This window comes from Mytilus galloprovincialis, chromosome 2 (assembly GCF_965363235.1).
Source record: "Mytilus galloprovincialis chromosome 2, xbMytGall1.hap1.1, whole genome shotgun sequence".
In the NCBI taxonomy this organism is placed as follows: domain Eukaryota; kingdom Metazoa; phylum Mollusca; class Bivalvia; order Mytilida; family Mytilidae; genus Mytilus; species Mytilus galloprovincialis.
In genome coordinates, this window is record NC_134839.1 from 88,626,050 (window position 1) to 88,637,697 (window position 11,648).

At 32.3% G+C, this 11,648-nt stretch overlaps 1 protein-coding gene across 1 annotated transcript in view; it reads left to right on the forward strand.

Annotated features, from left to right (window-relative positions):
• The window catches only part of LOC143064767 (ATP-dependent RNA helicase DHX8-like), a 35,399-nt gene extending 26,733 nt beyond the window's left edge, over positions 1-8,666 (forward strand). Inside the window, exons 16-21 of the mRNA XM_076237849.1 lie at positions 3,161-3,301; positions 3,968-4,261; positions 4,654-4,782; positions 6,133-6,329; positions 7,181-7,360; positions 8,030-8,666. Coding sequence (XP_076093964.1) covers positions 3,161-3,301; positions 3,968-4,261; positions 4,654-4,782; positions 6,133-6,329; positions 7,181-7,360; positions 8,030-8,267 — 1,179 coding nt within the window. The 3' untranslated portion in view covers positions 8,268-8,666. The remainder of the gene's footprint in view (positions 1-3,160; positions 3,302-3,967; positions 4,262-4,653; positions 4,783-6,132; positions 6,330-7,180; positions 7,361-8,029) is intronic.
• Positions 8,667-11,648: the final 2,982 nt, after the last annotated feature.

Genomic DNA, 11,648 nt, shown 5'->3' on the forward strand with positions numbered 1-11,648 from the left:
AATGTGTATTCAACATGTTCAGCTGACAAATCACAGATAACAGTTCTTGCATGTATGAGTGCAACAGCACACTACTTACCACCTATGCTTGTATTTCCAGGGGAGCGTTTCCGGTTTAATCCACTAGAAGGTTTCACTGAAGCAGTACTTGGTCGGACAAAGACTGGTTGGATGGATTCCGAACTATTTTACACCTGGGTGCGTGATCATTTTATTACTGCAATAAAGGACCGAAAAGTAAAGCTACCGGTTATTTTGCTGGTGGATGGACATACTAGCCATATTAGCCTGGAAACAGCTCAGCTTTGTAAGTCTGAGAATGTTATATTGTACTGTTTGCTAGAACATGCAAGTCATATATTACAGCCTTGTGATGTTACTCTGTTTGGGCCTTTGAAGAAGCACTGGAGAGATTCAGTGAGAGATTACCAGTTCAAAAATCCTGGTGAATTTGTCACAAAAGGTACCTTTGCTTCTGTATTTAAGTCGGCGTGGGCAAAAGGAACAACAGTTGATGTAGAAATTAAAGGTTTCCGTCATACAGGGCTTTATCCATTTTCAGTTGAAAGTGTAGATGAATCTAAAGTCGAACCCTCTGAAGTATTTGCCAGGGCAAAACCAGACCAGGATCTCGGTAATGACGACGATATGAATTGTAAAGATGCCCAGGTTGATAGTCGTCCAGTTACCAATAGTTCTGGGACCTACAATCTAGATCAAGAACCCGTACAAATTGCTGATGAGGCGGATACAGAAATTGCTTTAATGCCATCTGAAATTTTTGACTCTGTCTCATGTGAAACATCACATACAATAGTTGAAGAATTGCATGATCAGCCTCCTTGTCTTTATCCAGAAACCATCATACAAGTTAATCCATGCAATGTCAATGTAACACCACACAAAGACGAAAACAAACAATCGTGTGAAAAAGCACCTTCGTCATCTTTTGAACTCCTACTTGTTACTCCAAGTGAACAAAAGACTCTCAAGAAAAAGAAAACTCGCACTGTACTACCAAAAGCCGTATCGGGATCGGAAATGATAAAAATTTTAGAGAATAGAAAACAGCAGAAAGAAGATGAACAGGAAATGAAAGAAAAGCGTAAGATTGTTAGAGAATTAAAACGCAAACTAAAGGAAGAGGAAAATGCTAAAAAGGAAGAGAAAAAAAATCGAGAAAAAGAAAAGAATGGAAGAAAATAAGAAACGTAAATTATCCAAAAAACAAAAGAAATCGGAGAAATCGACTACTTCCAGGCTTTGTTCCAAGTGTTTACTTGAAACAGACGATATTTATATATGTTGCGAGATTTGCTCCTCCTTTTATCATGCAAAATGCTCTGGTGTTGACTTTTCTTGTGTGCATATTGACGACATCGTTAGCTTTCCATATGAGTGTGATGATTGCCTCTAAAACCGTCAGATATATTATGTGACAAAATTTTCAAAATGAATGTGTGACTTGTTACAAATTCTATATATTTATTACTACAGTGCAATGATTTAAAAGAAATAATATTGCTACATGTATACTGTGATGCATTATCTGTTGTTATTTTCGATAGTTGGAACACATTTTTTTGGGGAGTCATTAGTCTTTGGTATGGGTGTGTGTTGCACAGTCTTTAGTTTTTTGTGTGGTTCTTGTTGCAGTCTAGTTTTTTGTGGGGCTCGTGTTGATCAATCTTTAGTTTTTTGTTGGATAAGTGTTGCAGTCTTATGTTTTTGTGGGGTTCGTGTTGCTCAGTCTAGTTTTTTTTGGGTTTCGTGTTGCACAATCTTTAGTTTTTGTAGGGTTAGTGATGCCCAGTCTTTAGTTTTTTGTGGGGTTTGTGTTGCTCACTCTTAGTTTTCTGTGTTGGGTATGTGTGGACTGTCGTCGTATTTTTTTTAGTTTAATTGTCCCTTTGGTATCTGACCCCCCTCCCCCCCCCCCCCCCCGTATTTTATCTTAGAATACAGAACATTTTGAAAAATGATAAATTCAGCGTGGCTTCGCCAATTTGTTATAATCGTTTTTCTGATCAATACATTTTTGTCATAAATAATTACTTGCCGTAACTTTAGGGAGAAACTATTTTATTTTTATTTGTTTGAGGGGGATATCATAATGTTCGTCCTATAATATAAGCCTTCTTGTGTTCAATGCATATTCAAGCGCGTGTTCTTTATCAATCAATTATATGGACCGTAAAAGGGCACACTGAATGAACAATATCATGTGCACCACTATAATTATTCACACAAAGAAACACTTACTTTATTCATCTGACAATGTGCTCTTATCAATACAGGTCACGTCAATTAATTTAAATTCGCACAAGTATTCACAAGCCCCGTGCAAGCAGTTGTAGAGGTTCATTTTTTCTTGTGAAATCCGCTTAAAACAGGTAATTCGAAATTTTCAGAAACACAACATTGATTTATTTTAAAGCCTGCATGCCTGAATAATATCAATTGCTGATCAAAACTTGTAACGTTCGTGTGAATACCGAAACGGTATCACTTTGAGAAGTTAAATGGTCGTTTATCTCCACTTACGATGGCAAAATAATTATCAATTAAACACTTCATGAACAATTGATTCTGGGGTCGTACCATAATATAATGTTATCAGTGATATGACAGAAGGAAATTAGAAAGTGGTCGAAAATGTCCGACCGTGGTCGAAAATACCCGAACATGGTCGAAAATACCCGAATATTTAACAACGTCAAAATAGTCATTACTAATGCAATTATCAAAAATTAAGTATTGTTTCTTCGACGAAAATAATGTCCAATATGTAAAGATGTTCACTTGTAACGTGAAGATGACCATTGTTTTTTCTCTGACGTCACAATCGAATTTACCGTTAAGTGGTCGAAAACTGCCGACGTTGCCCTATATGATACTATAACAAATTTAAAATGGTTTTTATGATGGAAGCAACTTTGTTTGTGATTTACATTTAATTCACAGACACTATCAACGATTTACTACAATAAAACATGATTTGAAAAAACTTAGATATAAATTGACATATTATGTAATTATATATGAAGTATTAAATAACATATGCATTTTTATGTATTAAACTTAAATTTTGCAAATCAAATAGATGATGTTTATAAGTTTTCTTATGTTGTAGATTGTTGTTTTATTTCTTTTTATATAGGTTGTTATAGCAACCAACATTGCTGAGACATCACTGACTATTGATGGTATCTTATATGTAGTAGACCCTGGATTTGTAAAACAAAAAGTATATAATTCTAAAACTGGAATGGATCAGCTGATTGTAACACCTATTTCACAGGTAAGTTAATTAAAATTATGTTAACATTTATTTTATTCTGACTTTGATGCAATCTTCAAAAAGATTGTAAATCAATCCCTGCATTTGTCAATTACATTTGTAGGAGCTCAAAATGTTTCAATTTATGAGGGACAAAAAGGGCAGAAAATTACACATCTACATGTTACATAGAAATTTAAGTTTAATACTGAACTAGTAAAATTTTATTTAGGAGCCAGCTGAGGACCACCTGTGGTTGTGGAATTTTCTAGCTGTGTTAAAAGACTCATTAGTGGCCTTTGACTGTTGTCTGCTCTTTGGTCCGGTTGTTTTCTCTTTGACATTTTCCCCTTTTCCTTTTTCAATTTTATTACCATTGGATATTTCATTGATTTCCTCTTGAAAAGATCTTTTAGCATATATTCCAGGTTTTTTTTAAACTGTGAGAAACCTGTAAGCAGTAATTGTGTTAAAAGAGGTTAATAATAACAATTTGTGTGCACTTAACATTAAATTTCCATATCAGGCACAATACTGTATTTTAAATGTTGAATATTCCTTTGCTGACATGTTAATGGTTTTATCATTCTCAATGAATTGTTTGATATCTTATACATCTTGCTTTACTTTTCTCAAATTATACTATCAAAATGTGTAAAAAAAATTGAGTTTTTTTTCAACTTTCAGGCTCAGGCAAAGCAGAGAGCAGGTCGAGCAGGTAGGACTGGCCCAGGTAAATGTTACAGACTGTATACAGAGAGAGCCTACAGAGATGAAATGTTGCCAACCAATGTGCCTGAGATACAAAGAACTAACTTGGCCAGTACTGTTCTCTCACTGAAGGCGATGGGGATCAATGATCTTTTATCGTTTGATTTTATGGATGCACCACCCATGCAGACCCTCATCTCTGCCATGGAACAGTTGCATGCTCTCAGTGCTCTGGATGATGAAGGATTACTTACAAGACTTGGCAGAAGGGTAAGATTTGAGTTATGTTATCAGAAAGACTTTTTAAAGATATACAAGCTTTAATAAACTTGATGTATGGTATGACTTTGCCTCTCTTTTAAAAAACTTGTCCATTAGTCTTTAGAAAAAGAGCAATAATAAATCTTTTTTAATGCCTGTATAAGAATTAATATTAAAGTTACCTGAAGAGTGCAGCTAAAAATAGTAAGGCAAAATTTGCATTGTGTGAAAACAACATTATGAGAGACTTAGAATTTCAGCATTTCAGATGATTTTTGATATTTTAGAATTACAATAGAATATATTATGTATTATATACCAATCCTTAGTCTAATATACCTACATTTGATGCATATTGTTGAGTTGTTGGATTATTTAACAAGTGATATTTTATATTTTAGATGGCAGAGTTTCCATTGGAGCCTATGTTGTCTAAGATGTTAATCATGTCAGTCCATTTAGCCTGCAGTGATGAAATTCTGACAATTGTATCTATGTTGTCTGTACAGAATGTTTTCTACAGACCTAAGGTTTGTATCCATGTTGTCTGTACAGAATGTTATCTACAGACCTAAGGTAACATTGTTGTTTAGCTGTTATCATTTTATAACTTGTGATTACAAAATTACATATTGGTATACAGAATTGAATGAGAGTACTTGAGGTATATTTCTATGGACAGCATAGTGAACAATACCGATAGTTTTATAAGTAAAGCATGGACATGTTGTACTATTAGTTAGCTTGTTAAGAAATTTGAATATAGAGAAACTACATTTCTTCGTCAGCGTCATACACAAATATTCACTCTGCGGTTAAAGTTTTTGAAATTTTAATAACTTTCTTAAACTATCCTGGATTTCTACCGAACTTGGACTTAGTTTTTCTGCCATCTAACATTACATTCACTCTGTGGTTAAAGTTTTGTGAAATTTTAATAGTTTTCTTAAACAATTAAACTACCAAACTTGGACAAAAGCTTGTTTATCATCATTAGATAGTATCCAGAAATAAATTTTGAAATAAAAACCTACCTGTTTATCAGTATTTTACTTATAGATGGACTTAGTTTTTCTGCCAGTTAACATTACATTCACTCTGTGGTTAAATTTTTTGAAATTTTCAAACTATCCTGGGTTTCTACTAAAATTGGACAGAAGCTTGTTTTAATCATACATAGCATCCAAAACTAAATTTTGTAAAAAAAAAATCCTGTTTTTCCGTATTTAACTTATAAATGGACTTAGTTTTTTCTTCCAGGAAATATAACATTCACACTGTGGTTAAAGTTTTTAAAATTTGAATAACATTCTTAAACTATCCTGGATTTTTACCAAACTTGGACAGAAGCTTGTTTATGATCAAAAGCTAGTATCTATAAGGAAATTTTGTTCAAATTTTGTACCTGTTTATTCGTATTTTCTTATAAATGGATTTAGTTTTTCTTCCAGTTAACATTACATAAAGTCTGCAGTTAAAGTTTTTAAAACATTTGTTAGATTTATCAACTATCCTGGATCTTTACCAAACTTGGACAGAAGCTTCTTACAATCAAAAGATGGTATCGATAGGAATATTTTTATTGATTGTTTTCCTCATTTTTGTTGAGCCTGCGGTTATCAGCAAAAGTAGGCGAGACATTGGGTTCCACGGAACCCTTACAAATTTTTTATTAGTAAATTAATCGATTTCATATATTCAGATAATATCTAGATTTTTCATTATTTGCTCTTATATATTCTATTAGATTAGAGTAAAAAGTATTGAATTTTCATGTTTTTAAACCATCTGTACTTTCACCCCTGCCAACTTTGTTTTGTAGTTTAGAGCTTGCAAACATACTTGGGGTGCATCAATAATGCTTGATTTAAATTTTACAGGATAAACAAGCCATAGCTGACCAGAAGAAAGCTAAGTTCCATCAGACAGAGGGAGATCATTTAACATTACTAGCTGTGTATAACTCATGGAGAAACAATAAATTCTCTAGTCCCTGGTGTTATGAAAACTTTGTGCAGATAAGAACATTAAAAAGAGCCCAAGATGTCAGAAAGCAGATGTTGGGTATTATGGACAGGTAATGAATTTTGATGACAGAAAATTGTATCAAAAGTCTGTTTCTGTTATATTTAGAAAAATCTTGTTTAATACGTATATAAAATTCCAAAATTCTAGTTTAAATCATTGCCATTATAATCATGTCACATTTTTCGCAATAATAAAAACATCGCCACCATTTCTGAATTTACAGTATTTTAGGTGTCCAGCCTATACTCTCTCTAGAATACCAGACCATAATATGAGTTATAGTTTGTGCATCTGTTCCCTGTCAAATTTAAGTTTTGTTTAAAGGTATAGTTATACATAAAGCTGTGATTACATCAATATCAAATTTAGTACAGATGTTAACCAAATAATAGCTTGACAAAATTTTACAGTTCACTGATCAGTTTTGATTAAGGTAGTATATGAGGTTGTTGTCACATCAACTTGTACTTGGTACACATGTTCATTATAACATTTCTCTAATTCTGTGCGATTTAAACCTTTCTGAACCCCTTGCTGAGGTATCAATGTAAGAATCTATATTCATAAATAGTTGATAAATGAGGGCTTTTTCCAGATTTAAAGATTAACTGGACATCACATGATGTCCTACAGTAATTCAATGCTATTGATGTTGCTTTTCTGTCATAGATTTTGCTATTTTGAGAAATTTTAGAACATATTTGATGATGCGACTAAGGAGCCATCCACAAAGCAGAGATTGTAATATTTATGGCTAACTGCGTTTAATAGCATGTAAGGCAATAACCAGTTTTTTTATAGAATAAACAATGAAGTCAGTCTGTTGAAAAGTCTGTATTTTATTTAGCTTATATCATTTATTAAAGATCTAAAACTTATTATGAAATATATTTTTTGTAGACACAAGCTTGATGTAGTAAGTTGTGGTAAGAACACAGCCAGGGTACAAAAGGCTATATGCAGTGGTTTCTTTAGGAATGCTGCCAAAAAGGATCCCCAGGAGGGCTACAGAACATTGGTGGATAGTCAAGTTGTGTATATACATCCTTCTAGTGCTTTATTTAACAGACAGCCAGATTGGTTAGTTAAATTACTTCTATAGATAATAGCCAGATTAGCTTAGTGTGTCATGTCACACTCATTTAATGTCTTTGGTCAGTTTTATTACTGCTATAATATAATTTGGTTGATCATTCTTCTTGATTCATTGAAACAAGGAAGTGAACTATCTTTAATTCATTTTCTGTGAATTTATCTTCAACCAAAAATTATTGACCATCTTGTTGTATTCAATGTTGTTTTTTTTATTTCTCCCTGTGATGCTGAATTCAATGAAATTAATAAATCTAAAAAGATTCAAATTTATTGTCCCACCTTAATTGATACTTATTGAAGGCTAGACATACGGTTCACCTTCAAGAAAAAGAGGTAGTGTTTTACAGTTTGCAAATACGTTGGGTATACATTTCATGATGAGATCTGCTACTCAGTAACTATACATCATTGGTCAACAATATTAAAATGTGGATTGGTCATTATGAGTTTAAATCTGCATGCCCTTGATCTCAATCTGGGCTAAGTAGACATATCTTAATATCAGGGTGATGTCCATTTCCTCTATATTCTAGTTCATTTTTCAATTAATTCATAAAGCAGTTTGTATGTAAACAAATGTCTCAAATACATGTATTATTCTAGAACTCAGATTTGGTGAATCATGAATCAATTAACTGTATTTTGTTCTTACAGGGTAGTGTATCATGAGCTTGTGTTGACAACCAAGGAATACATGAGAGAAGTAACCACTATAGATCCAAAATGGCTAGTGGAGTTTGCACCAAAGTTCTTCCGTCATAGTGATCCAACCAAACTCAGCAAACAGAAGAAACAACAGAAGATTGAACCACTTTATAACAAATATGAAGATCCTAACTCATGGCGAATCTCTAGGGCTTTTAAGAAAGTTCATACAAAAGTTACTTTTTAGGGCCATCATTCAGATTTCATTATTCATTTGTTTTTAAGCTGTATCTTGTATAAAAGAAGCAGAACAGTCTGAATTATATGTAAAAAGTTCAAGCAAAAGATTAATAACATAAACATGTAGAGAAAATCTGTGCAAGTATGAAAACTACAAACATGGTAAAAAAAAGTGGGATGAGTCTTTTAAGTAACATTGAATAAAATATCAAATACTGGTTTTAAGATATATTATGATTCCAAAATTCAAATAGTCGATCGTTGATACATTTATCATTAGGCTATATGCTACATGATGTGAAGATGATCATGAATTTTTATTGTAGAAAAATGCTTAATGTTTTACTTTTCAAATATTTATTGATATTTAAGTCCTATGTCATTTCAAAAATAAAATTTGAAACTTTGTCTGTTTTGAATTTAATATATAATGCCACCTGATTCTGTCTGTTTTTATTTGGCTCAATGAAGTTGAGCTATATAATAAGGTGTACATTTGAAATCAGTTATAGAATGCTAAGTTACTAACAATCTTATATTTTGTGTAAGGATATGTCCTGTGTAGTATGGCTGCCTTCTACGAAAAATAATTCACTATGTCCGACAGTTACACTTTCATTGATTTGTACTGCAGGTTGATTTTCTCAGATACTAACCTGATTACCAACTAGCTTTTCAGTCCATTTTACAAGACATTGAATTTCGATTTGATTACAGGTTTAAATATCATATTTAGTTAATGAACCTTATTTGTGGAGAAAGCAGAAAAATTACATTTGTTCTGCCATGTTTTGTCTGGTACGAATATCCTTTCTTTTTTTATAATTACACTCTATAAATAAGTTTTAATTGTCAATTGCACTGTATAAAAATTCAAAACTTAAACCAATTAGATTAGGTAGAATTTGTTACTAGTTTCAATACCATCATTTATGACTTTTGAACAGGGGTATACTACTGTTGCCATTATTTACTACCACTTCATTTTATCTCTGGTGGATTGATATCTCATTGGAAATCATACCACATGTAATTTTTATATAAGAAGTATTTTATGAGGCTATTCTTGATTTTAGTAAACAAACTGTTTTTTTAAAGTTTCATAATATTTTTTTTCTTTAAAGTAGAGTAGTCCAACAAGTATTTTTTGAAGATATCCAAAAGATTTTTTTTGCCATTGAACTTAGTTCCTGATTATATGTAAATGTCCATATCAGATGTATGGATTTTCTTTTCTCAATAGGTCTGTTTTGCTTATTCTTTTTAAAAAATTGAATCTGTTCAGGCAAACAACTGGATTCAGATTATTTTTCTATGTATTACCGTCCCATAGACAGTACACAGTATGGCATGCAGTGTTAATATTTAGCTTATTTGAATTGGCATGGTTTCACTACTAATGTTAGTTATGCATAAATGAACCTGCTAACTTTTTGAATATCTATTTTATCAGCATGACCTTAGTAATATCTAATATTATCTTCAAATATTCTTTTGGTCCATATGCTGATATGGGAACTCAATACACTTTCGTCAATTTGATGTATATTAATATTATTGATAGATAAGTAATCAATATACCATCATGCTTTATTCCTTGATTAATTGACATGGTTTCAATACTGAATTATTCCATTTTACACTTTGTTTGCTCCTGCAATGAAGGCACATAAAAGCATGCATACCTTTCTGAATATTATGATTTTCTATATAGGCTGGAATAAAACTGACTTTGCACCCAAAAGGAAAGGAAGAAAAGTGTTGTCCTGAATAAAACATCATTTATAGTTTTATTAAGCATAAGTGCTAACTAATCTCGATGACAGTATTTCGGATTTCCTGCAATTGATTTATGGAGGTCCTGAAATAAAATTAAGGAGGTCGTAAATGATTTATGAATATCCGTAATTCGACTTATGAAGGTCCTGAAATACTATTATTTTGACTAAATCCGTGTCCCATTAATTTGTATGAATAAATGTACTTTCTGGTCGAACATATTCCATTGATTGCAAAGTCAAGATTGTATTGTTTTTGAGACAGCGAATACGTTGAGTTGTCATTTGATTAAAACAAATGGTGATTTTAACAACCTAAATAATAATAAAGCATACACTCACCTGGCCTCGCAAGTGCAATAGACAATGGTGTTACCTCTCCGTGATAAGGGCAATTACTTCTTAATTCAGATCATATCAAGAAAATATTCTGCAAGAAGATGTGTAAATTGTTGTAGTTGTATTCTAAAGTAAGTCAAATATTTAACGATTTCAGTCATGACCCTACAAAAGGGAACAATACCAAATAACACTCCTAATTTTATTTAAGCAATATGATGTCAACGATTTACATAGTATATAAATCCTTCTTGGTACATACAATTTGTATAATACAAAAAGCAAATTATATAGGTAGAGTAAAATTAAGGTTTTTAAGCCGTATATAAACATGGTCCAGATCTAATTGCAGTGGCTCCGCTTAATAACCATGCTTGAAAATCCTTCCAGTTTTAACCTCCCCGTATCTGGTATTAGGAAGCAAGAAATGATGGACTGAGTAAATAAATTTGGGACTAAGGTAATAGTGTGTTGACTCTTTTTGTATTTAGGGACATCAAGGGTTTCGTGGGACGTTTGCGCTTTTAAATAGGACATCTGCACTCATTTAAATGGATATTTACGCTTTTAAATAGGACATTTGCACTCTTTTAAATGAACATTTGCGCTTTTAAGCAGAACATTTGGTATATGCTGTTCAATGATACTGTTCTTCGACAGGGCGAGTTCAGTAAAATTGTTCATTACATTGATATATGAAATGATACTGACCATTTGTTCGATTTCTGTGTGATGACAGCTCTGTCCATTCTTGTCACGTCAATCACGACCCTTTTTGAGAAACGTAGTCTTTATTTATATCCCTTTTTTTAAATTTACCTGTGACGTTGCTTTTTGTAATGTTGATCCATTCACGTTACAGACTCACACTTTGTGTTTCTATTAAGCTGTTTTTGTGTACTCTCCTTAATCATTTTAGTTATTCGTTGTTATTCTGTGGTTAAAATGTCGAGGGGTACTACTAAAGTATTATATTATGTTTTATGTATTTCTCTTGTCGTTTGGTGTTTTTGCATTTATTTGAACTGTGTTCTTGTCATGTAATGTTGTCATTTTAGCTGTATTTTTAACATTGCCATAAAGCGCGGTGGGTACGCTAACCACAATATCAGGTTCGACCCACAATTTTTTCTTAAAATGTCCTATACCAAGTCAGGAATATGGCAGTTGTTATCTAATAGTTCGTTTCTATGAATGTTGCATTGTTGTTTGTTTTTTGTTGTACGTCTGTTATTTCGTTGTTTTCATCTTATAGTTGATGTGTTTCCCTC